The following is a 27,840-nucleotide window of genomic DNA, read 5'->3' on the forward strand; positions in this document are numbered from 1 at the left end:
GGCAGCTTATATGGAAACCACTGAATTCTGTCATACATGGAATACAATAACATGGTAACAATAAAAAGCATTTGTGTTTTAGGTATAAAACCTTTAGGGTAGCTAGTCTCCTCCCTTTTCAAACACCACTGATTGAAGAATTTTTCTGGTTCAAGCAGTTTATTTGCTATGCAAAGTACCTTTAGGGAAACAATCCCTTCTAAAAAGTAATACTTCTTCTTGGGTGTCTTTCAATCCTACCTACTTCACAGGAATTAAAAAGGTATTGGTTTGTTTTAGAATGGATTAAAAGAAAAATTAAGGTATAAATATTAGGAAGTTTAATGCTATCAAAACATTATCAGTAGCCAAGTTTTTGAATTCAGATATTCCTATCTGCATGTGACCAACAAGTATGAGATAGTATCTTACAAGTATCTGTGTAAGACAAGTATCTGTGTAAAACAAATTTAGTTTTACACAGATCAGATTAAGTCTTGCTTAAACAAGGCATAATGATTATTTCATTTAAAAAGTAATCCAATGTGGCAAACAAAAGTCACATGGTTTAAATATTTTTAGAAATGACAACCTATTAATAAAATGAACCAAATACAAAATGTCCAAAAGAATTGATTGGGGAATACTGAATGTAAACTGTTATTTCTTGCTCTAAAAATAATATGTTTATATCTTTTATTGTCATCTAAGTGAAGACATTCCAAACACATGCTCAATAAACAGGAAAATTTCCCCCATTTACTTAAATTGTTACTTACCTTCTTTCAGCAGTTTTCAGCATTGCCTGCATTCTTTCTTCTATTGTTGCTTTAATTAAGAATCTGTGTACAATAGTAGGTCTAGAAGGTACATAACAATTGTAAGTTTAAAAACATCTTAAAAATAATCAGTAGAAACTGACTTTATATATCACATGCTATATTCTCTGGTCAATCAGTTGGTGCCCACTTGTGGCAGGTACTCATCAATGTGCTGGGTATGTGTGGGTGGGTAGGGAGCAGTTCAGCAATGAATATACCAACTGTTGATCTCCATGACTTAATGTTCTAATGAAGGAAGATGGACAAAAACTTGAAGAAATCAGATAGCTTGATGTACATATAATACCATGAAAAAATATGAGAGATGGGAATGAGGCCAGTAAGCAAAGGAGGAAGAGGAAGAGAATAGAAGAAATGATGTATACATGCTTAGTCCTAGGGAAGAGAATGTTTGGAAAAATCTTAAAATACTCAAGGGACCAAGAGAAGCCTAGAATGGCCGAAATATATTATAAATGGGGGGCAGAGGTGGAAATGAGGTTGGAGAAGCAGGTAAGAGGCCAGAGCATACTGGGTCTCGCCAGATATTACCAGGAACTAGATTTTATTGTGTGTATGATGGGAAGTGCTCAGAGGGTTTAATGTATGCTTTGATTTACATTAGACTGTACTGTAGAAATCCCTTTGGCTGCTATGGAGGCAGAGAAGCCAGTTAAGAAGTTCTGTAGTCTTTCAGATAGGATGTATGGTAAGAGAGGGTGGCTGTACTATGGTTTTATCAGTGGAGACAGTAAACAGTCAGTAGACTTAGAATATCCTTTGATAAAGTTGACAAGACTTAAATCATAATTTGCATGAAATATGAAGAGAGAAATACATAAGAGACCTAGAGTTTTTTTGTCCAAATAACTGGATTATAATACCACGTTACAAGAAGAGGAAGGCTGGTGGATGGGAGTGCATTTTGTTTTGTTCTTGTTAATCTTGAGAGACCTATTAGACAGGGATCCTAGGGTAGGTATAGAGTACATAGGGATATGTACTGAGAACTAAATATATAAAGTTGAACCACAAGTTAAAAGGGGCAAAGCTGAACCACAAGTTAAAAGAGGGCATTTCTGGGTTGAAGACTATAAGTTTAAAAGTCATTCATCTACAAATAAATGCTACCGAAAGCCCCAGGACTGGAAGAATTCATCTCAGAGCAAGGAGGAGGTTGTCAATAATGTTATGAGCCTCATTTCAGTAATATTAGGAACAAAAAGTTAAATACGGTAAAAAAAAAAAAAAGGGAGATTAAAGAGGTAGAGGTAGAATGTAGAGGACAGTTTTTTATTTTTTAAAAGATGAATAATATTATGACATATTTAGATGGTGATACATTACAAGAAAAAAATCCTTAAAAATATGAAAAGGAATGGGATCCAGAATGAGGGCCTGGCTTTTGGAAGAAAAGGGATACTTCTTCCCTATAATTAAAGGACAGGCATACCCTGCACCTTCCTGTCTATTGTTAGAGATGACTATCCATGCTTCTATGTAAGACCCTTGTCCAGCCTTCAGTGTTTGCTCCTGTTATCTTCTTGTCTACTTACGGACATTGATCCAACATTCTTTCCTATCTCTTGCTTGCCTAGTTTTTCTATCCCTAGTAAAAGTATTCTATTATTTCTCTCATTCAAAAGGAAAAGAAAAAAAAAATCCCTTGTTTTCATTCTCTTCCTTTTCTCTGCTCTTTACTGTAGCAAAACTCTTCAAAATCATAGTCCTACAAGATACATAGAAGCAGCATTGTTGTGGTGAAAGCATGATCTGTGGGAGAAGCATGATCTGAGGCAGAAGTGCTGTGCCTACATCTGCCACCATTTTTTTCCAAGCAATGTGACCATGGGCAAGATATACAAGTGCACGTCAAATTAAAATAACACAAAAATCCAATTCTTCTTTATAGGCAGTCACCTATACTACCACACTGAAACTTTTGATCTCCATCTTGCTAAAACTAATGATCAAACCCCAATGACAAGATTCCTTATCTTACTTGACATTTTGAAAACCCATGAGAGCTGATCTTGTTCTTTTCCTAGGTTTGATTTTTACCTGTTGCCTTTGCTGGTCCCTGCCTTTCCTTCTACTAGAGCCTTTTAACTTTGGTTTGCCAAAGTTTGTGGTCCTCTTCTCTATATTCACTCCCTAGGTACTCCTAATCAGTCTCATGACTTAAAAATACCACTATATACTGTTGATTTCCAAATATGTATCTCTAGTTCAGACTTGTCTTTCAAATTCTGGACCTGTATATCCAAGAATAGAATAGAAATCTCCACTTGGATGTTTAATAAAAATCTCAAAACTTAAATCTAAAGTAGACTTCTCTTCTTCCCCTATCAAACCTGCTCTACCCCAATAGTCTTCCCAAACTTAGCAGAAGGCTTTTCATCCTTCTGATTGTCTAGGCCAAAGTCCATGGTGTTACACTTGACTTTCTCACATCCCACCTACAGCATGTCCACAAATACCATCAGTTCTACTTTCAAAATATATCCAAAGCCTGACCACATGCACTGCTGCCACCATGGTCAGGACACCTTTGACTGTCACCAGGATTACTGCAATGATCTCCACTGCTTTCCCCACTTCTCCCCTGGTCTGAATACAGCACTTGGAATGATTCTTTCAAATCTTAAGTTAGATCATGTCACTCTTCTGTTCAAAGCCATCCAATAGCTCTCTATCTAACAAAGGGTAAAAGTAAGGTCCTTATAGTGGCCTCCTGGGCCCAATATTCTCTTCCCCACAAGCCTTTTGACTTCACCTTCTACTTCTCTCTGCCTGGCTACTTCAGCAACTTTGACTCCTTGATATTCCCCAAGCATATAAGGCACACTCCTGACACAGTCTTCACAGACTGTGCTTTCTGCCTGAAAATTCTTCCTAAATATATCTGCATAATGAACTTTCTCATTTCTTTTAAGTCTTTACTCAAATGATATCTTCTAATGAAGCACTTAATCTTCCTTACCCTGCTCTACTTTTCTTGGTCCTAACACAGTATATCGTTTACTTATTATGCTTATTGTTTACCAGTTGTCTCTCAACCAACTCCCAAGCCCTTTACAACTAGAATATAAGTTTCATTAGGGCATCTCAAGTGTTAGACAGTGCTTGGCAAATAGAAAGTGCTCAATAAAAATCTACTAAATAGCTGGGTTTGATGGTGTATGCTTGCAATCCCAGGGACTTGGAAGTTTGTATCTTCATGGTAAAGTGTCCTGAGTTAAGTCCACTACCAAAAAATAAAAAATTTAAAGTCTATTGAATGAAGTATGTGGGGATTGATGTAGGTAGATTGTTCTAGCTGATGACGGACTTCTAATCTGACTAAGATCATCATCAGCACAGAGGAGGAAGTTATAGAAGACTGAAGACAGACTCCTCAGGGGTCTGATGTAACATTAGTTACTCGGTATATACTTATTATTCAATGAGTTCTTGGTAAGGATATGTATTTTTTTAAACATTCAATACATGTAATATCCAGAAGTTTATCTAGGAGGCCTTATCAAACATAAACATTCATTCTGATATTTGAGAAGAGGTAATACATACCAACCACATGATATTTCCTATTAGATTTGTTTTGGGTCTGAAACTAAATGTAATTATCTTTGAGTTGAACCAGGGTGATGTCTTTTCTTAGGGTAAGAATTTAAAAAGGAGCCATCTGTTTTCAGTCATGCATGAGTTGTGTCTTCTCTTAAATATAGGCTAATTTAGACAATCAAAGATCAATTCATCTCAAAGTCAAGATGGATACCTTCAACACTGCAGCTGTTGTTATGTATTCCTAATAAGCTTTTTAAATGAAATGACCAGGTTTCTGTTGGAGGGATGAAAGAAATCTAGAATTCAGGGGTTGCTGCTTGAAGGAAGAATGGTTGGAAATTTCATATCCTTTGGTCACACAGTAATGCTTAATAATCAAATAAGGAAATACAGGCTGAGCAATCCTAATAAAAAAATCCAAAACTTCTTACACAGACATGGTACTTTAAGTGTAAATTTCTACACCTGACCTCAGTGATGGATTGTAGTTAAAACCCAGGCATACTATACATAGCATATAAAATCACCTTTATACTATGTATATGAGGTGAAATATAAATGAATTTCATGTTTAGACTTAGGTCCTATCCCTAAGAAATCTCATTATGTATATGCAAATATTCCTAAATCTTAAACAAATCTGAAATACTTGTGGTATTATACATTTTCAAATAAAAGATACTCAACCTGTGATTAAAAATAATTAGGCTATAATGAACATAAATGAAGAATTTAAATGCCGCTTTGGTATCTGAGACCTGAGGCAAAGTGATTGAAACTAATTTTAGTTCTTACTTTGTCTGTCCAATTCGGTGCACCCTCCCTATGGCCTGAAGCTCATGGGCAGGGTTCAATATGGGCTCCACCAAAAGAACATGAGTTGCTTCAATGATAGTTAATCCATTAGAACCTGTATGCAGGGGCAGCAGCAAAATATTGATTTGGGGATCACGTTTAAATGCTGAAAGGTTCTCCTAAAAAAGAAAGGTACATTTTAATTTTAGCTGGATCAGGTAAAATAAGAGCAGTATGTTATAGCTCAGTTAAAAATGCTAATGGTATCCATTAGGTCACTGTGACACTTTAAGAACTAAGAAATTTAAATGTAAAATCACCAATTTTAGGAAATAGAAACTTGTTGCTTATCTACTTATAAGGAAAAGCATCATGTAACCTTTCTTGTTCTTTACAAAATATAGTGGAATCACAAGATAAAGAATGTAATGTATGTAAATTAAACTGTATGAGTTTATAGGAAAAAGAGAGAAGGAAAGTAAAAAATATGCAAGAGTGAATGTGAAACAGAGGCATGAATCTAATAAATTTTCATTTGGTTTTGTGTATGTGTGTATCTCGAGGTATGTCATTGTGCTAAGTGTGACATCAGGACAATGTTAACCATATGTAGTTTTGCCTGATATAGAATCTGCAAAAATTAATTCCAGGGCATAAGGCCCCATTCAAAAGGCATATCATAGGCAATCTTTTCCCATATTAAAGAAAGGACTTCAAGTAAGAAGATCTATACAGAGATCCTTTGAGGAGTATAACTGAAAATAGACAGTAAAGAGACATAAAATACCTTTATTTTCTCTACTTTGCTTTAAAATTCTAATTCATAATTAATCAAACCTCAAATCTGCTTATGAAACTTATATGACATATGACAAAAAATGTTAGTAATTTAATAGCAATTTTAGTTTACAACTGAATGTACTTTTAAAAAGCAGGAGTAACATCATGACATACCTGAAATGTCTTCATACGACTGATTTGTGCAAATTCTATGTTGTTGTCAGTGAGAGCTTTTGAAATAATATCTAATACATCTTGCCACTGAAACACAGGAAACGTATGAAAATTGGTATTTACATGGAGCTTTCAAAGAGGATCTGAGAGAGGATTAAAGCACAGTAACTTTTATACCTCAAAGTGATCAAAAACAAAATCTTCAAGTGCACTACCATTAATATTATTTAGTTCTATCATGAAATTAAATTATATATATGTTATATATATATATGTACAAACACACTTTTTTTGTATAAAATGCTGGCTGAAAGGATAAAAAACACAAGGGTCTTTAAAAATTAATTAAGATAAATAACAGAAAATAAATATGGAATGTTTAATGGATGTAATTACTTATCTCCTCAAAATGAAAATTTCCCAAAAATAAAAACTAGAACTTTATAGTCTGTAGATTACTTTAATTTGCTTTTTCTTAATTTGTGAAATAAGATTTTCAAGATTATGGGTTTCAATTTTTAAAATGTTCAAATAAGAAAATCTCCAAATGAAATTAACATAAAATCATAAAATGTTATTATAAGAATGGCACTGTGAAGAAGCATCAGATTTCTCTAGAAACAATTCTACCTTAAGGATATGGGGAAAAAAAGTCTTAACAATAAAACTAAATCTTAACTAAATTATATTAGACATTACACATTAGTTTTCAGATATAACCATTTATATCTTTTTTATCAGAAAAAGAAAACCAGTCTGAGTTAATATTGAGGGTGAAAATGTTGATTATACCGTGGAGAAAACAAGTGCTTTAGCTCCTGGGTCTCTAAGCTGTATTTTCATCAGAGTTCTGACCACAGCTTCTACTTTTGTAGAATGGCTGCCCTTTGAATAAAAATAAGAAAACACATCACAATCAAATAAAATCTAGTTAAGAACAGAAAGGAAAATCATAAAAAATACTGTTTATTTGCAAAACTATGTATGTATCAAAACCAAAACAGGTACATATGTTTACTATTTTTTATTTTGTGTTTGCTGGAAATTTTCTTTAGTTTCAAATTGTAGAAGTCATGGAATTTACATCCAGAGAGAACTGAATATAAAGGCACACCAGAGAGTCATGCAGTGATATGACACTAAAGATATTTTAGTAAGATTTTTTAGTTAGGCAATTTGGTTTTAGAGTTATAAAATTCTGCCACATTAGATAAACAATTTATATTAAAAATGTTCTTCACTTAAGTCTCTTATTCCAGATATTATGGATTAGAACTGTTACAAATATAAGAAAACAAAATTCTAATGCTAGCTAGCAAACAGGGAAGAAGCCAACAAAGAAAGAATATTTTCTTGCATGAACAAGCATAAAAAGAGAGGTACAAATTATGTTTACTTAAACTGAAGCAAATTCATACAAAGTTAACCATGTAAAAGTGCTTTTTTTGCATCTTTCATAACCATTCTACCATAAAAAGATAAAAATGAGAAAAAAAATGATTAAAAGTAGACAAATAAGAATAGGATGAAACTACAAGTGTTTCTATAGTTCTGAGAAAGTTTTCCTCTTAGAGTTTGACAAAGATTAAAGGCATGGGGTTTCAAATTAGGCATATCTAAGTTTCAACCCACAAGTTATATGGGTTCTAACCTTCCTAAACCTTCTTTTCCTTATCTGACAAGGATGATAATTTTATCTATTTCCAAAACTGGTTTGACAATTCCATGAAAAAACACACACAGTTTTCAGCCTAACACCTGGCAAAGAGTAAACACTCAATAATTTTTATCTTTTTGAAATCATAATACAAGACTATGACCTAGAATATACCATAGGGGGGCAGATGTAACCAAAAAGAAGCAAATATATTTCCATAGCAACATTAGCCCTCTCTTTTTTTGAGTACAGGGGATTGAACCCAGGGGCACTTGGCTACTGAGTCACATCCCTAGCCCTATTTTGTATTTTATTTAGAGACAGGATCTCACTGAGTTGCTTAGTGCCTCACTAAGTGCTGAGGTTGGCTTTGAACTCATGATCCTCCTGCCTCAACCTCCTGAGCTGCTGAGATTACAGTTGAATGCCATTGAACCAGGCCTCAATATGTTTTCGCATGGAAAAATACTTAAAGGCCAATAAATAAATAAATAAATAAATAAATAAATAAATAAATAAATAAATAAATGTATGTACCTACACATATGTTGAAAAAATTTATGTGTGTGTGTATGTTTAAAGTTTTAAAGTTCTACTAATTTTAAGTTGGCAAGATAGAATCATGGAAAATGTTTTAAAATCTTCATGCTAAAATCACAATTTTACATTTATTTCTCTAGATATACAAGGAATAATTTTTTATAAGCAACATTCCAAACTGGTGTGTTAAATCCTTGTAGGAAAAGACTAATACATTCTCTTTTTATGGAAGTTTTTTGGGTTCAGTGGTAGCTCAGTAATCCCTTCCAAGTGCAATAGTTCTCAACCACTTGGGCCCAGGCTAGTTACTTCTCATTATAAAAGAAGAACGATAAGAAAGCTTAGAAATTAAAAGTTCTGCTTGGCAGAGAGCTACACAAGAAGTGAAAGGAACTTATACCCTCTTCTTTCCAAATGGACAAAAAGTGGTCACTGAAAGAGAGAACAATAAAGAAAGAAGCTGTGGCCTGTATGTATCTATGGCTCTTGGTTTGATTATGCACACCCTGCACAACTTTTGAAAACAAAGCCGGCAAAATGCATAGTCTTTATGCTAGGCTAATGTGTTCCGTTAACTCCCCTCAAGGTGAAAGATTTCATATTTTAGACTACTTGACATTTACATTATAAATTATCATAAAAATGTTGGTTCAAATTTTAAGATGGTACATTAAAAAATCACTGCCTATTTTTTTAAATATGAACTCATAATTTGTTGTTAAATGAAAATGCTGTTGACAACACAGAAACAACATGGAATACATACCATAGTAACAAAACTGAATAGCAGTTAAGATAAAAACCTGATTTCTGTCTGTTTTGCTAAATATATTACAAGCACTTTTTGGATCATTTTTTATAAGTTACAATAAAGTAATATGTATTTATTGAGCAAATAAGCAAACAGAAATTTACAGGATAAAATATTTTTTATGTGTAACTTTCTCTAAACACTATTAAGGATCTGACAATTATCTTTCTAGATTCTATGCATTTTAGAAACCTACATTAAAATGCACTATACTTTACAAATATTTTTAAATATATTTGCAACATGGTCCTTTTATTTAACATTGTATCTAGCAACTGTGTTATACAGGACTCATATATTTACCTTACTTTGACAGCTGCATGATATTCCAGTGTACAAAATTTATAAATATTTGCTCACTGACACATAATTACATTGATTATATTGTGCTTTGCTATTACAAACAACACTTTAGTGGCTATGCTTTTATTTACAACTTTAGGTGCATGTATGAAAATTCTTGTAGGAAAATGAAATTGCTGGTTAAAAGATAAAGAACTTTTTAGATATTTGGATTCTAAAAGATTCCCTATCAATCTGCCCTCTGAAAATAGTAAAACTTTTTTTTTTTTTTAATTGGTACCAGGACTGAACACAGGACACTCAACCAGTGAGCCACATTGGCAGCCCTTTTTAATATTTTTTATTTTGAGACAGGGTCTAAGTTGTTCAGTGCCTCACTTTTGCTGAGACTGGCTTTGAACTTGCAATCCTCTTGCCTCAGTATCCCGAGCTGCTAGGCTTACAGATGTGCACTACCATGCCTAGCTGAAAATACTACAATTTTAAGCTATCAATAGTTCAATGTGCTTGCTTCTTCCAATACTTATTAAAGTTTAATTTTTTTGCCAATCTGATAGGTGAAATGAGGAAGAAAATTTGTATTTAGTCTGCATTTCCCTGAGAGTAAGTATGAATATCATCTGCTGGGCAGTTAGAATTCCTTCTCTATAAATTGTATATTCATATACTTTAACTAATTTTAAAAATTGCATTATCTTTTGCTACTGATATTCATATCTTCATATAATGTAGATGTTAAACTTAGATTGTATATGTTTTCCTACTACTTCATTCACCCACAGTTCACATTTATCTGTGTTAAAAGCAATGATACAAGCAAAAGTGTTAAACTGATACATTATTCAAGCTATGGTAACTCACAAAATGCTCGATGAATGACATTTGAATTTAACACTATTATTCCTTAAGTATTTTACTGAATTTTTTTTTTTTTTTTTTTGGCTAGACTTCCAAATTAGTCTTTTTTTTTTTTTTTTGTTACTGGATTTAACCCAGGTGTGCTTAACCACGGAGCTACTTCCCCAGCCCTTTTTATTATTTTTTAAATTTTGAGACAGGGTCGCACCAAGTTGCTTAGGGCCTTAATAAGTTGCTGAGACTGGCTCTAAACTTTCAATCCTCCTACCTCAGTCTCCCAAGCCACTGGGATTACAGGTATATGCCACTGAACTCAGCTGAATTATTCTTTCATAAGGGAAAGGTGAGGGATTTTATTTGGAGAAGAATAGCATTTTTCTCAATTAATTGTTTTACCATGGTTCTACATAATATATAATTTATTATTCATACCTCAAAGTATGAAAAAAAAATCAAATGGCATTTACTTTTATATCACTCAGAGCTTACCCTGGAACTCTGTAAACAGTATACAATCAGTTCATTTAATGCAAAAAACCCTGATATTTATATTTAGACTTTTAAATTCCAAATATGTTACGTAAAACACATTTAAAAACAAAATAAAATAAAAGGGGATCAGAATACAATTTGAAACTTCTAACATATTTTTCATTTTTTAAACAATATGCAAATCAAACCTTGCAATTAGTCTCAACAGATTAGGTAGACAATAAACTGTACCTCAAAACTATACAGGCAATTTATGACAAACTCACAGTTAACATCACATTCAATGGTGAAAAATTGAAAGCTTTTTTTCTAAGATCAAATCTTGTTTTCCCGCTCAAAGCTGACAAGAGCAGCCATGAAAGAAAACCATTTGACTTAACACAAAGCAGGCTCTATGGAGGATTTTGTTAGATATTTTTAATGAAACCACTGGAACTAGTATTAAAAGAGGCCAACAATTGGAGAGGTAGTAACCATCTTACTCACATTTATCAATGCTGACTTTTTTTCACCTATCAGCAGCTATAGTAGAGGTCAACAAAGTCAGCAAACTTGTGGGGTTTTATTTCTAATCTTTAGAATCATAAATCCTTATCCATAACCAATATTGAAAGGACAATGTTTGGTCTACAAGCAGAGTCAATGAAAGGGAAGACATTTTTCTATATTCATACCCATTCCCACATCACACAAGTCCCGTCTTCAAAATTTCAAGTAAGTTAGTTTGATTATTCAAATAGTCAATTCATTCAATAAAAACATTAAAAGGATCATTCACTATGATCAGGTGGGATTTATCCCTGGTATCTAATGATGATTCAGCACAACACAAATCAATAAATATGATATACCATATTAACAGAGTAAAGAATTAAAAGCATATGATCACCTCAAGAGATGCAGGAAAAGCATGTGACAAAACTTAATGTCCTTTTATGACAAAACTCAACAGATTAGGTAGACAATAAACTGTACCTCAACACTATACAGGTCATATATGACAAACCCACAGATAACATCATATTCAATGGTGAAAAATTGAAAGCTTTTTTTCTAAGATCAAGAACAAGACAAGGATTCCCATTCTTATAATTTCTTTAAACATAATACTAGAAGTCGTAGGAAGGGCAATTGGGTTAGTGCTATGGTTTAGATATGAGGTGTTCCCCGAAAGTTCATGTGTTAGAAAATGCAAGAAAATTCAAATTAAATAACGTAAAATGATTGCATTATAAGAGCTTTAACCTAATTGGTGCATTAATCTGCTGATAGGAATTAACTGGGTAGTAACTGTAGGCAGGTAAGGTGTGGCTAGAGAAGGTGGGGCATTGGGGGCGACCCTCTGGGATATATATTATGTTCCTAGTGAGTGAGGCCCTTTCTCTGCTTCCTGATTGCCCTGTCCTATTTGCTTTCCTCCACCCTGCCCTTCTGCTCTGATATTCTGCCCCATCTTGGGGATAGAGCAGTGTACATAGCTGGCTGTCTATGGACTGGAATCTCAGGAACTGTGAGCACCAAATAAAAATTTCCTCCTCTAAAATTGTTCTCATCAGGTCTTTTGGTGACAGTGGTGAAAAAGTTGACTAAAACAGTGACAGTGAGGTAAGAGAAAGAAATAAATGATATCTTAATAGGAAAGGATGAAGTGAAACTATCTAACTATCTTTGCTAATAAAGCAATTTTACCCATAGAAAACTCTAAAGACTGTACTATAAAAACTGACAAATGAATTCACTAATGTTGCAGGATACAAAAACAACACAAAAATCAGTAGTGCTTTCTATAGGTAAACAATAAACTACCTGAAGAAAATCTCATTTATAATTTCACAAAAATTAAAATATATAGGGATAAATTTTTATCAAGAAGGTGAAAGTCTGTACACTGAAAACTAAAACAATGATGAAACCACAAAAGATCTGAACAGCCAACACAATTATGGGTAAAAAGAACAAAGCTAGAGGTATCACATTCCCTCATTTTAAAACACATTACAAAGCTAGAGTAATCAAAACAGTAAGGTACTGACATTAAAAATAGCCACAATGACCAATGGAATAGGAAAACCTAGAAATAACCCCCACCCACAAACACACACAGTCAGTTGATCTTTAACAAGGACAATCCGTTCACTTACAGTTCTGGGAAAACTCATTATCCACATGCAAAAAAATGGGCCTTTATCTCACCCCATTCTCAAGAATCAACTCAAGAATGGATTAAACAACTTAAATGTAACATCTGAAACTGCAAAGCTACTAGAAAAAAAATTGCAGGGAAAAGCCTTATTAACACTGATCATAGCAAAGTCGTTTTGATATGATCTGAAAAGCACAGGCAACAAAACAAACATAGATCAATGGGAATTCATTACATGAAAAAGATTCTGCACAATAAATAAAATAAATTAACAGGGTAATGAGACAATCTGTGAAACAGGAGAAAATGTTTGCTAACCATATACCCGATAAGGGGTTAATATCCAAAATATATAAGAAACTCAAACAACTAAATAGCAAGAAATAATACAATTTAAAAAGAACCAAGAAACTGAAAAGACATTTTTAAAAAGAAGACATACAAATGGGTAGCAGATTATGAAAAGGGCTCACTAACACTAACCATCAGGAAAATGGAAGTTAAAATCATAATGACTATCACCTCAAGGATGGCTAGCATCAATAAACAAGAGAAAACTAGTGGGGGTGAGAATGTAGAGAAAAAAGGCCCTTGTACAATACTGGCGACATTGTAAATTAGTATAGCCATTAACAGAAAATGAGATGAATGTCCCTAAAAAAAATTAATAACAGAACTATTAAGTGATCTAGAAATTCCACTTCTGGGTATATATCCAAAGGAAATGAAATCAGTATGTCAACGAGATACTGCACTCCTATGTTCACTGCAGTGTTAGTCACAATGTTGCAGGATTATTCAGAATAGCCAAGAAATGGAATCAACTTAAATGTTTATCAACTGATAGAAAGAAAAATGTGATATCTACACAGAATGGAATACTATTTAACCTTAATAAAGAAGGAAATTCTGTCATTTGCATCAACGTGGGTGAACCAGGGAGAGTGGGAATCATTGGAAAAATGTTAAGTAAAGGATATAAGGATTTTAAGCAGAAAGAATCTGTTTTTGAGATAATATTACACAATATGGTGAATAAAGTAAGTAAAAATGTATTATTGAAAACTGCTAAGAGGATAGATTTTAAGTGTTCTCACTACAAAACAAAAGTATGAGAGGTAATATTATATAATAAGCTTAACTTAATCATTCTACAATGTCTACATATATGAAAACATCATTGTATACCATAAATGTTTTCACTTGTCAGTTAAAAAAAGAACTACATCATACAGTACATATGATGAAAAGATAACTTTCTTATCTGCAAATACATGCAGTCTACTGCTTGTTATAGAATATGAGGAAAACCTAAAAAGGATTATACTGCTGCTTTGACCTGAAAGCATTTAAATGGATGCTTTATTAACTGTCTTAATGAATAATATACACATTCTACTACTCTTTTTAATATTTCCATCTCAAATATGTAAATGAACTTGGACTCAAATCTTCCAGTTTCAGAGATTATTAAATGTGGTCACTGCTACGGATTATCTGTTTTGTTAAAAAATGTTAAAATAGGAAAAAGTGGATGGGTTATATGTAGATAAGCTGGATAGAAAGAGAGATTAGGATGAATAAACATGCAAGGTGTTAAAGAGTTTTATATTATCAAGACAAATAAATTAGTAGCTTCAGTCCAACTGAGCTTATTTTTTAGAAATAGCAGTAAACATACAGGTGCAAAGTTAGTCTGGAATGATATGTATTAGGAGTAATGAGCATGGGAATAAAAATCCCATGAAACTGCTAGATCAGTTTTAAACATACTAGGCGGATAAAGCTGCATTTAATTGTAAGTACCTCTGTCCTCTTCTGAAGCTCTTGTTCCTTTCCTCATTCTACCCCTTTTTCATCAATCTCTTCAGTTTTCCCAGGTATATATGCAACAACCCTAAATTTGTTCAACTCTTGGTTCTTTTCCATGTTTCTGAAACATTAATGGCCAAGATCTGGCTCTGGAAAGAAGATATAACATCTGTTTCCAGCCTTTAGTTGACTGTCATTTTTCTCTCTGGTGCATTAAGGTCAACTACAGAACTGGATAACAAAGCACAACCACTCAGCTCAAGCCTGTTGTTTCTACTGTTTTCCCAATCAAGAGAAAAAGCCAGCACCCAAAACATTAATTCAACAATGAAGAAGTGAACTGTAGTCTTTAACTTTCTGGAAAATAAAGTACAAAGTTAAAAACTCTAGACTTTGTGGTAGCAAGTTAAGGCACTTAAAATATGGGTGATACTATTACCACTAAAGGTCAATAAAGAATATTTCTTATGAAGTTCAGACTAGAAGTCATCTAGTAGCACAGATAAAGGTCCAGAAATGCTGTGAAACTTCCTAGCTATTCTAGGAACTAACTTAATTTTATTACAGAGTTAAATCTGATTGGAAAAGTGTGCTGGGTAATCAGTTACAGGATCCAGGTGCAAAATTCCGAGAATTAAGTGGTATAAGAAAATGGAAAGAAAATTCAGTTTTATTTCTTTGCCTTGTATTTAGTAGAGTTAAATAATTATAGTAATAAAGCAATCAAAAACAGTATGCAATTTAGAATTTGATCATTTTCTCCCCTTCAGGATAAGACTATTTACCAATGGAATATTAGAGTAAGCGGTGCCTTTCATTTCCTGAAGTCTTATTACTGGAAAAAAGGGAGGAAACAATACTATTAAAAATATTTCATACAGTGTAGAAAGATACACTATTGTTGTCTTCATTCTATTTCCTTCACATCCATGTCCTATCTGCTGAGATCCATTACTTAAGGGAAGAAAACAAAGAGGACAGATAGATCTCCCTGCTGCAGCATTAACAGTTACTTGCATTTAACTTATAAAACAAATAAACTGTGCTCTGTGACAGGAAGGCTTTGTATTTTTCTTTAATGACTTTACAATAAAAGTGAGTATTTATGGCACAATTTAAAACAAGCCATGCCAATCCATAACCCTGAATCAGGAAGTTGTTGCCAATATATTTCTTTGTCTATCACCAGTATAGTCCTCCTTCTTCCTATGTCACCTTCTATTTTTTTCTATTTACCTAATCTGTTCACATCTTTCTGTCACTCCTTTTTCTGTGCAGTGTGTCTGTGGATTCCCATGGTCTTGCTAAGTTCTATTTGAAGAGTTAAGGGCTAAGGTGGCTGCTGAATCCTGAAGAACATTAAGAAAAATCAACATAATGGAGATGACGAATGTACTTAGTCCTATTTTTTTATCAAACAGAAGAACATTTATGCTTAGAGACTACGTCAACAGTCAAGTCATATCTTTGGAGCTTTTATATATATTATATATCTATAGATTTATATTTCCTATATATGAAATAAACACACTAAAACGTGAAACACTTCTAGTGAAGTCTTACAGTAGGGGGGCTGTCAGTCACTTAGCACTGTAAAGTGAAAGCCAAATGAATTCACTTTCAGAAGTGTTAAGAACTTGAAAATTTGTTATTCACATGCTCATTATGGTAAATTTCTCGATGCAGTATAGCATAATGAAAAAGGGAATTATAGAAAATTTCATGGGTAATAGTGTCAAGTAAAGTCAACAGAGAAATGAAGGAAGCTACTTAGAAAAATAATTAGAAGTTACAATGAGATTCTTTTTTGAAAGGCAAAGTTTAAATAATGTAAAATTTGTATTACATTATTTTCTGCATGATTTCTTTCATTTTACTTGGTTCTATTATAAGTAGTATTTATACAGTAATATTGTATACACTGTTTACCATTTTTTCCAAATGGAAAACACATGTGTAGTTAAAGTGTGACTATTTATATGCATTACAATGTAAAAGTGATACTATAAAAATTAAGATGTAGTGAAGAGAAGGATTGAAGAAGAAACATATATACTAATTTCTTCATATTTTAAAGTGAAAAGTCCACAGATTATACCTAAAGCTAGTACTTCAAGAAAAAATTTACATAAATCACTAAAAGTGATATAAATGGTCCCTAGAATTCAAAACAGAAACTGTTCACAGTGGTAAGGTAAAAAAGGGAGAATGGAGAGCATTATTTTCCATGGTGTGACGTTCTGTATTATTCTGAAGTAATTTATTTTTTCTTTTTGGTGAAATTATTTCTATTAAAAAATAAATAACAACCTTTTCTTCTACTTTTATTTCTTACAGTTAAATAAGGATTTTAGGGAGATGAAAGGAAGGACTGTAATTCTGGGACTTTTAACTTAAACTTCAAGGATATCAACAGAATATCATCACAAGTGAACTAGTCCTGCAAATCATGTCGTCACTCAGTGCTGTACTAATTCCTCTTACTGCCCTAGGGTCAAGTGCATGCCTAGTCTATACAACCTGCCACAGATGAGGAGTTTCAGCTTTGTCAGAGGTGGGGCAATCACATCTGAAACAGAGCACAGATAATAACCTTCCAGTTACTAGTTGGAATAATTTTTGCAATATTTTAATTATTTTTATTACAAAAATTAAAGGTCTGGAAACTAGAGACTTCGAAGATTTCACGAAACTGAGAAACATCACTTTAACGAAGACAGATTCACACAATTTCCCTTCCCCACCTCCCCAGTAAAGAGAATGATATTCTCTAATAGGTAATATGAGCACCATAGGATTGTACTGGTGAAAGGTAATAGATTTTTCTTTGGTTTTCCTTAGTGGTTTTAAGTTTGCAAATAACTTGGATGTTACTATTATTGTTCAGAATAGAGAGTTCCTATTTTGATTATTTTCCGACTTTCATTCTGGACTTTTCTTTTTGAAATAAAGCTACCTCCTTCAAAGTACCTGTATATTCCATAGTAGTTTTAGCTAAGTAAGACCAGTCAACATTATTTTATTATCTGTTCATGGTAAACACTCATGCTAACTTAGGACAGTTATGAGGTTTGTCTGATTGGTTCCACAGAATAGGAATACTTTTCAAGCACATGCCTCGGGCAATTGCTGGGTTCTGTATCCATTGTCCAGTCACACCTTACTTGAATGAAACAAAATGGAAACCCCACCTAGGCGGAGAGAAATCTTACACAAGTGCACTCAGTAACAAAAATAGTATAATTTTAAACATTTTGCAAAATTGTTTTGAACTCAGAATTAGCAAGTAAAAATTTAATTTGGATTCAAATGCTCTTATGGATGTACATGTAAATACTGTTGAATTGTTTATCCATTCAGCATCTATCCAAATACTTACTGAGTGCCCATTATACGCCAGGAATTGTTTTGTACTTAGGATATAGCAGTGAATAAAACAAAGTCCCCAATGTTTCCACATTATAAAGAAGCTTACACTATACAATTAAATTTTTCCCAAAGGTACTTTATAGTTTATGTCTTCAAAGTCTTTACTGTATGTTTAAATTACTGCAAGCTATGACCAATTTCCACCAAAGACTTACCAACAGTTCAGCATTTCAAGTGGTTAAGTTGGCCAGTAAATAGAAATTGTTTTCTTGTAAACATATTTAGTCATGTTGTACTCTTAACAGAAACACACAATTGCATTCTGAATTGACCAGTTAATGTTAATGTATAGATTATTTAGATTTAAATAAATTATTTAGGAATTACATTTACTTAATTATTTTATATCTAAATTCAGTAAGATTTCATAATTGTTTTTTCTATCCAGATGTTTAATTATATTTCAAGAAATATGAGATACATGTCATGAGTTAACTGAAAAAGCACTAATTAAAAAAAAAGGGGGGGGGAATAGGATTCTACAAATAGTGGAATACTATACACAGTATTGCTAGGCTTTTCTGGGAGTTTGAATGTAGATACAATATTTTCTCTACAAACAGACAATAAGATATCTCTTTTTCAACAGATTTCTTATTAAAAGCAGATTGCTGGATCATATCCTACACGTAATGAGTCAAAATTTATCAATGTGGGGCCTGAAAAAACTCTTTATTTTCAAGAGCAAGCTGGTTGATTATCATACTCTAATGTTTAAGAAGATAAAGTAATTGTGCATGTGTGTGGTAGAGGTGTGTTGGGGAGAAAGTTGTGTATTGTTGTGGCTATATCTATTTTCTCCTGGATGAAACTTCTTATGCCGTAAGAATCATATCCATTATGGAGTCAGGTTTTTCACTGGCAAAATTATTTGTATGAAACCTAGCCAAACACAGGACACAGAGAACATGCCACGTGGGGTATATGTTCTGCCAAGAGACCTACTTCAGCATCCAAAATGCCTGGCAGTTGTCAGAACTTGCAAGGGGAATTTTGTTTACTTTGTGAAATGCCCAGTAGGTTCCAAAGGTCACTTAGGAATATTGTCATACTAATGGTTAGGAAAGACAGGTTCTTTAAGTGAAATGTATTCACCAAAGGGACATTTTTTATCTCAATATTTATTTTATTTCTGGTCAATCAATAAAATTCCTTACATTGTGAAATTTCTAATTTCCAAAAATACCATTAGGAAAAAAAGAGGAATACTACTTAATATTATTTAAAAAAAAATTTTTTTTAGTTGTCAATGGACCTTTATTTTATTTTATTTATCTATCTCTATGTGGTGCTGAGAATTGAACCCAGTGCCTCACACATGCTAGGCAAGCGCTCTACCACTGAGCTATAACCCTAGCCCTAATACTGTTTATTGTCTCCAAATATCTTTTACCTGATGTCAACTATATGATTATGCACTGTATGTGATATCATATCGTTTGTTATGTCTAAGAATCTTGACAGGAATACTTATTGTAAAATAAACATTTCAAATAAAACAAAAATTTCAATGAAATAAAAAAAAATACTTCTTAGTTTACTGAATTACAGGAATATGGTAATTAACAATAGTATAAACGAAAAATACCCTTATTTAGGTTTCGGAAGAGTCTGAACCAATAGTTCTAAAATGTGAAAATACTGCCTTAATTATTTATATAGTTTCGTGTTTATTTTACATACATAATCACTTCTTCCTCAACTTTAAGAGTGATGACCATTTAATGAAGAAGTTTCAGAAAGAAGAGTGAGGCGAAGTCTGAAAATACAATAAACAGATGCTTCAAGGAGAAAGTGACAGACAGTAGGGCAGAAATGTGACAGAAGTCAGAGGAGGTGACAGCAGATGGCAGAAGTGGCAGACATGAATGGTGATAGAACAGGCAACAAGCAGCAAACACAAACGTGGTAAAAAGCAATGTGAAAAAGTGGAGGAGGGATAAAACTTGTTTGCATAATGGTACAACATTCAGTGATGCATTAATAAAAAGGAAATGCAAGTACATATCCATCTATGACAAGAGGGAAATTATTAAATCTAGTATAAACTCTAAATCTTCTATTTTTTTTAGTAAGATGCTTCTATTAATTCATGTGTTCACTAATACCCAGAAAAGACAGGAAGAAGTGAGAGCACAAGAAGTAGATTTCAACACTCATATCCCTGTCCCAACAGGACAACAAATATAACTGTCCTGATCTCTTCTGGGTGTCTAGGAAACCTGCCACAAGTGAACAGGTGTTTGGGTTTGAAGGGCTCAGTGACTCAGTTCAGAGGCTGTGATGTTTACTGGTAGATATAGCAATTACTTCCTCAAACTCAGTGAATCCTGACACAGCAGTTCTGCTTCATGCTAGTTCCTTGAACTGTGATGAAAGCTTTCACCACCTAAAGGTAAACTGCTGCTTCTTAGCCATGAAAGCCATCTGAGGCCCTTGGGATGCCTGCAGCCAGCTGAAGAGACAGAAAAGAAAGACAGAGCTGAGACAGATTATCTTTAGGGGAAGGAAAGAAAACTATAGGAGTGGGAAGAAAGTGGTAGGGGGGACTGGGCAGGAGAGTAGTTCTATGTGTGGTGAATGGGACAAACGCACCACCAAAGGGCTGATCAGTGGATTCTTCACTCTGAAACTCTTTGTCATGTGCCTTAAAAATACACACTTATCTAGGCGGTTCACAGAGAACAGGACTAGATGATTCTGAAGTCATAATCCTCTCATTTAAATATAAAACTTGCCCATGTGGTTTTTCCCTTATTGTTCTCCAGTTCCCCCTGCTTATTTACCTCTTTTACACCCTGTTCTGTTTCTATCCCTGAACCTTTTGTTGGTGCCCCATGGAACCTGTGCTTTAAGATCAACAAACTTTCTTATCTTTGATACCATTTACTACTGAACACTACCTTTCATTCGCTGAAGAACTCTGGTGCCTAACTTATAATCTTCAGCTCTCTGAACTCCAGATATTATATACTATATACTTGGGTTGTAACCCATCCAACATCCAAGTCTCACCACTTTATTTTCTAGACCCACCCCCCCCCCCACACACACACACTTTTTCCCTTTACCTCACTTAGGTCACTTACTTCCACTATCACATTCATGGTACTTAATACCCGTTCTCTCTGAAATGACTAATTCAACTCTCCCCTCCTCAGATAAGGACTCCTACCCTAGTAGTTTTTTTTTATTCAACAGCTTAACCTATGGCTGTTACCTGACTTCAATGAGATCTCTGTCTTCTCTCTTATACATCAACACACTCCCTATCTTTTTTCTTTTTCTGGGGTACCAGGGATAGAACCCAGGGGCATTCAACCACTAAGCCACATCCCCAACCCTATTTTGTATTTTATTTAAAGACAAACTCTGAGTTGCTTAGTGCTTCACTTTTGCTGAGGCTGGCTTTGAACTTGCAGTTCTCCTGCCTCAGCCTCCCAACCCACTGGAATTACAGGTATGTGCCACTGTGCCCGGCCACTACCTATCTTTTCACAAAACTTATACTACACATTATTCTTTTTCTATCTTCAGCCTTCTTTTTTTTTTTTTTTAAACTGAAGATTAAACATGCTGAAAAATATTTAACAAAACAAAAGAAATATCTTTGCTTATAATTCTTACAGCTAAATGTATAAAATAGTGGGCATTTTCTCTTTCCATTTATTTACCTCCTGTTCACTTGTCAATCTCTCCCCATCTGCCCCTCACCATATTGAGTTTTTTTAGAAATCACCAATGACCTCCACTAGCTTTTTAAATCCATATTATAAGCAGATGATCCATTTTCATTACCATTGGACACAGGTGATCTCTTTACTGAAGCAGTGTGTTCCTGAGGTCTCTGTAAACAGCACACACTCTGGGATTGCCTGTGTCTCTATTTCTTGCTCAGGCTTTTTTTTCAGACTTTCATCTCTTTATTCATATTTTATTTATTTGTTTTTAGTATTAGGTATTGAACCCAGGGATGCTTCCCCACTGGGCCACATTCCTAGACCTTTTTGAGATAAGAAGTATCTTGCTAAATTGCTTAGAGCCTCACTAAATTGCCGAGACTGGCCTTGAACTTGCAATCCTCTAGCCTCAGCCTCCCAAGCCTCTGGGATTATGTGCCACCATATCCCATTCAAACTTCAGCTTCAACATTAGAAACCTCAAATATAACGTGTCTAAATACTTTATCAGAAACTATAACTTTAGTCACCTATTTTTCACATGAGCAACTGGGGGATCATTTATTAAATTTCTTTCTTTACCAATGCCTACAACATTCTATTTTACTAACTTTAAGTATCTCTTGAATATACTTATTTTTCTCTATGTCCACTACCATCAACCCATTGAAATCACCAATATGACTACTGTGACTTCATAAACTGGTGTCCCCCAATTTTTCCTACTCTAATCTTTTCTATCCCTGATAGTCTATTTTCCATATTCAGCAAGAAGGATCCCTTAAAAATCTAAATCCAATCATTATACTTTCTTGCTTGTAACATTTAATGGCTTTATATGGAAATAAAATTCTCAAACCTTCAAGTGACCTTTCAATGCCTCGCCCTGCTTGGGCCATTCAAATTTTCATTCTTGTTTTCTGCACTGCAGTCTTTAGTTTATTTGAGTCATTCTTTCCTCAGGTCTTTTCATATATTGTGTGTGTGTGTGTGTGTGTGTGTGTGTGTGTGTGTACGCACGCGCACATTTTTTTTTTCCTATTTGGGAGTCTCCTCCCCATAAGATCACTCCCTACCTCTTCCAATGTTAGCTAATCCATTTATACTGTATCATTTATCATTTATTATTTGCTTAAGTTATTCCCCCAGAAAAGCCAGATTTGCTTTTTTTTTTTAGTGTTTATCATAAGTGTAATACATGAATAATCTGTTTTAATGTCAGTGCTTCTTGCCCCAACTCAAACGTTCCCCCATACTGCCAAACTGTTAAATCCATGAGAGCAGCAACACCATCTGTTTTATTCATGCATGTAATACTGCATCTGAAAGGTCCAGCACACTGCTTGGCATGCAGTATGTATCTAATAAATATGTGTAGAATGAATAAATAAATGAAGGAATAAAAATTTTATTCCAACCCTGGGATTCTGTTTATTCCAACACAGTAAAGAGCATTGTTAATGATAGTTTCAGGTTTTACACAAATAGAAGTAAGGAAAAAATAACAACAAAAACAACAAAAAAGAAACCCCAGCAATTAAAAATTGTTTAATTCAATTGTAGTTTTCTTAGGAGGGAGCACTCTTAAGAACTGGCTAACTCCTGGCAGTAAAGTTCAATTTGTAATTAACTATTCACAAAACACATCCTCAAAAATCTGTGAGAAGAGAGTATCAAGAACCTTGAAGGAGAAGGAATTAATGAACAAAATTTAACTTCTTGCTAAAGTTAGTTCCACATTCTCTAAACTAATCCTTGAGGCTCATATTCCTCGGTTTATTTACAAATTGATTTGCCCTTTATCCAAGTTAGAAAAAACTGAAAAAGTATACTTTACAAAAACAAGGAACAAAATGTCTAGTAAAGGTTTTTCATTAAATAAGCATTCTACAAAGAAAGTTCAATTACAGATTCTGTTTGTATCTCAAATTAGTAATTTATAAAAAATATTCTGAAGGAAGAATGAGAAAAAATTAGGAAAATAAAGTCAAATTTTGGTTGTACTCTGAAATATCCATCCATGGTGTTTAAAAACATACTATATCTTTCCCATAGCAACAACTGCCATCAATAACAAATCTATTTTTTCCTTTAATGTGGTTGAACACATGCTTTTTTTTCTGGTATCCACAGTTAAATAAAAGAATGAAGAAAAAAACCTTCTTTGAATAAATTTCAAATTTAACCAGAGTTCTATCTCATATGTAGTGAATGGAATTAGTGTAGATAAAATAGGGAACTGGAATTCTTGTCTGCTATAGTGGGTGTGACGACTACTGCTAACCATGTTTTAATAAGTATTGTTGTGTTCCTTCCACAACAAAAATGTAGGTGGCAAAGCTGAAGTTTTAGGCAGTAGATTTATGGATAACAGTGGTTTCTACATATCCACCACACTCTGATTTTAATGCTCACCTTGATCAGATATTGATTCATATTCTATTGCTCTAACTATGTTTCCACATGCTCTTGACCTACGTTACCTTCACAGGGATGTCCTCTTCTTGGCTTGCTTGCTCAGAGGTAAAGACATAGGAAATTTCTTTGTGAGATGTGTTCTGGCGGCAGATGGCACATTTAATGGAGCTTCTGTGAGACCCCACGCTGTATTGTTCAATAATAATAGAAATGCATTCATTACAGAAACAGTGTCCACAAGTTAGTACTGCCCACTAAAACAGAAAACACACAAAAAAGCCTTCGTAAGATGCTATTAAACATGTTTTCAATCTATAAATACAACAAATGAAGTGACTCATGATTTTGCTTCCTAAATATTCTACAATATTAACATTCTATAAATATAAAATCCAAGTTGTACTTTAAAATTAATTATTTTTTTGTCACAAGGGAGTAAGCTTTTATAGTGTTTAGTTCTACTGACCCTAGTCAATTACCATTATTTTGTAATAAACTGGTACTCATTTCAGATTTAGAAAAAAATGCAAATTATTCTTACCAATCTAACAGCAGATATTACAGCAGAACAACATTAATTAGGAGACAAAGTACTTAATATATCCTTTTCAATTTATTAATAAGATTTATAGTTTTGTATATTAAAGAATTTATATAGAAAATGAGATTAACATCTCAGATTAATTTTAAAAGTGGTTCTGGATACATTAAAAAAAAAGATCCAAACAAAAAAAAAATATTTTTCAGAAAATCCTTATCCTATTTAAAGAAAAGAAAAATAATACTCTCTGAATCTCTGGAGAATGTCATAAAGTATATGTACCTCTTTGGTAATAGTGGTGTAGAAGAGCATTAGATTTAATCTAGGTGTCAACTCCAGAAGCTACAGTATTTTATGCAATTTATTTAACATCTTTTTTCACCAAGTAAAAACAAAAACAACAAAAACGGGGTTCATGAGTACAAGGCTCCTTAGTTCTTAGTTGTTTTTTTCTAAGATATAGATATGTATGAATCTGCATAGAAAGAAAATACGTGGCTAGGTTCCCCCAACATACTTTGTAGAAGGTCTAAGAAGCTTCTTGGAAAAGAGTCACACCAAGGAAAGAAAAAAAATTGAGGGAGAAAAGCCTGGTTTTTAAAACAATAATAGAAAAGGAAAGGGATTATTTTGTGTTTGGTTGGCTGATACTGTTCTCATTGCTTTTCAGCTGTACCTCTGCTCTCAAGGGGTTGTGTCAGACTCCTCAGGAGGCTGGGACAAAATTAAGGAGCTATCTCATTACCACTTCTGCTTGATACACAGCAGCACTATCCAGTACCTTATGTATCTGTAGTGCCACTGGCAAGAAAGGATACTTGAGAGAACTTTTGTGACTCTTGAGAGCTCAGAATAAATAAGTAACAGAGCAATCAAAGAGACACCCACATTAGGAGTCATGAGACTGACTGAAGTATCTGAAACATAAGAACCAATAAATGGTAATACTTCCTGAATCAGCAGATACAGATGAGCTATCTCGGACAGATTCTAATTGAATAGACCTAAATTACAGAGGGAGGAAAACTGGGAAACTAAGAAGAAAGGATAGAGTTCCCAAAGATTGTGGGTATGAACAGAGTTCGAAATGTCAGTTTTGCAATCCAATATGTTCTTTTAGGTGTAGGAGGCCTGACTTTCACAGGAAGTGAATGGAATAATGAATGTGAAAGAATTTAAAAACTGAAAATGTTAAAGATTAAAAAGAAAATAATTTTTTGTAGATAATACAATTGCATGAATATCATCAAAAACTAAAAACAAAAAAGACTACTCTATGTTATGTTCCCTATCATTCCCCGTTTCTTTCTTGGGTGTTGGGGATTGAACCTAGGGTCTTGCACATGCTAGGCATATCCTCTACCACTACCCTGTACCCCATCCCTATATTCCCCCCATCTTTTTTTTTTTTTTTGGTACTGGGGATGGAACTGAGGGTACTTTACCACTGGGCTACATTCCCAAACTTTTTATTATTTATCTTGATACAAGGTATCGCTACATTATGAAACTGGCCTTGAACTTGCAATCCTCCTGCCTCTGCCCCCAGAGTTGCTGGGATTATAGAAGTGTGTCACTTTGCTCAGCCTCTTTCACTTTTATTCATAGTATTTTTATCACTGATTTTTGTCAGATGTCATCAATATCTGTATAGTATTACGAGTTTCCAATGTTATACCTATCCTATTAAGATTTATAATTAAAGTTTCCTTTGAGAATCTAGCTTCTACTTAAATCTTGAAAACTAAAAGGCCCTTACTTCCTGATTATTCCTGCTTAGAACATGGAATTTATATATTTAATTTCAGTTCCAAAGTTTCATAAAGGGGAGGACAGTGGAGGATACTTTTATTTGTTAAATAGGTTTATGTTTAAAATGTAATAGGCTTATGTTTAAAATGTTGAAAAGTAATGAACCTTCTGACATTGTATACAGTGATTTATCCTACTTAGGATAAAAATTTGAGCCTCCTAGAGAATAATTATTTGGTGCCATCATGTCTATACATATTTGTATGTAATAGTCACAAAGAAGTGTACTTAATTACTATGGCTGCCTTCTAAAAAGCACATCTAAATTCCTGTAGAAGTGATGTTATTTGCACTTTAAAGCCTGGATTATAAGATATTAACAATATTAAGTAACAGCTATGTTACTACACCTCGGTACTACCTTCATAAGTAAATTTATCTGCGATGCATTATATTTCTGTACAATTACCAAATAACTATGGTCATCCAGCAAAATTAAATGACTTGGAAACAATTTTGTGTTTGGAAATATGTTCAAAATCATGAAACTTTAATACCCTAACCTTAAAGAGATGGGTAATACTTGTCTTTCACACAGTAATCATGAAAGAAAGACTGATTGACTGATTGCATATAGAAACCATTGAAAATCATAATCATTTTTATAAGTGTATGTGACATTTCACCTGTTTTCCCAGCTGTCGAGCACAGATTGGACAAGGTTCTGGATTAACACCTCCTGATGTTTTGTCTTGAGACTATGCAAGAGAAGAATCCAAAAATACGTTAGTGACATTTTTAGACTTAAAACCTACCTGATAGATGCTTTTCAATTCATTTCTAGAAGTAAATGCTGGCAAATGCAATAAAATAATCTAATTGAGATTATCTAATACTTTATATATTACCTAACACTATCATTCCTAGGATTTACCAAAAAAAATTATTTAAGGTATGAACAAAAAAAGAAACAATTTTTTATTACAGTTGAAGAAATGTTACTATATTTGTGATTATGGTAGAACATAAAGGCAAAATATGATGTAACTAAATTTTCAAAACTTTAGTTTTAGATTTTGTTATAAAGAAATATGAATTATTTAAAAATATATAATTTAGATTTTTGAAATAAATCCTCTTTAAAAATTATGAAGAAAATGTGCACTTGTAATGCATATCCACTTGGCATAGGATCAGAGACATGGGAAGAGGCAGCACATAGTTATGTAACAAAACCCCTTACTAATACTACATGTTTCTCAGCATCCTTTTTCTAGTTGCCTTAACC

General features: G+C 33.5%; 1 protein-coding gene across 6 annotated transcripts in view; it reads right to left on the reverse strand.

Annotated features, from left to right (window-relative positions):
• SHPRH (SNF2 histone linker PHD RING helicase) overlaps positions 1–27,840 on the reverse strand; it is a 100,239-nt gene that overhangs the window by 18,757 nt on the left and 53,642 nt on the right. For 3 of the 6 annotated variants that reach the window (XM_081295883.1, XM_081295882.1, XM_081295881.1), the window contains 6 exons: positions 27,239–27,310; positions 24,325–24,513; positions 6,909–7,001; positions 6,117–6,203; positions 5,163–5,341; positions 759–839 (listed from right to left, as the gene is read on the reverse strand). In XM_081295883.1, the coding sequence (XP_081152009.1) occupies positions 759–839; positions 5,163–5,341; positions 6,117–6,203; positions 6,909–7,001; positions 24,325–24,513; positions 27,239–27,310 (701 nt within the window). Of the gene's footprint in view, positions 1–758; positions 840–5,162; positions 5,342–6,116; positions 6,204–6,908; positions 7,002–14,726; positions 14,882–18,388; positions 20,617–24,324; positions 24,514–27,238; positions 27,311–27,840 lie in introns of those variants that run through there. The other 3 variants (XR_014022201.1, XR_014022202.1, XM_081295884.1) reach the window with 3 other exon arrangements.

Source organism: Spermophilus citellus, assembly GCF_964194105.1.
Source record: "Spermophilus citellus genome assembly, chromosome: 5".
Taxonomy (NCBI): Eukaryota; Metazoa; Chordata; class Mammalia; order Rodentia; family Sciuridae; genus Spermophilus; species Spermophilus citellus.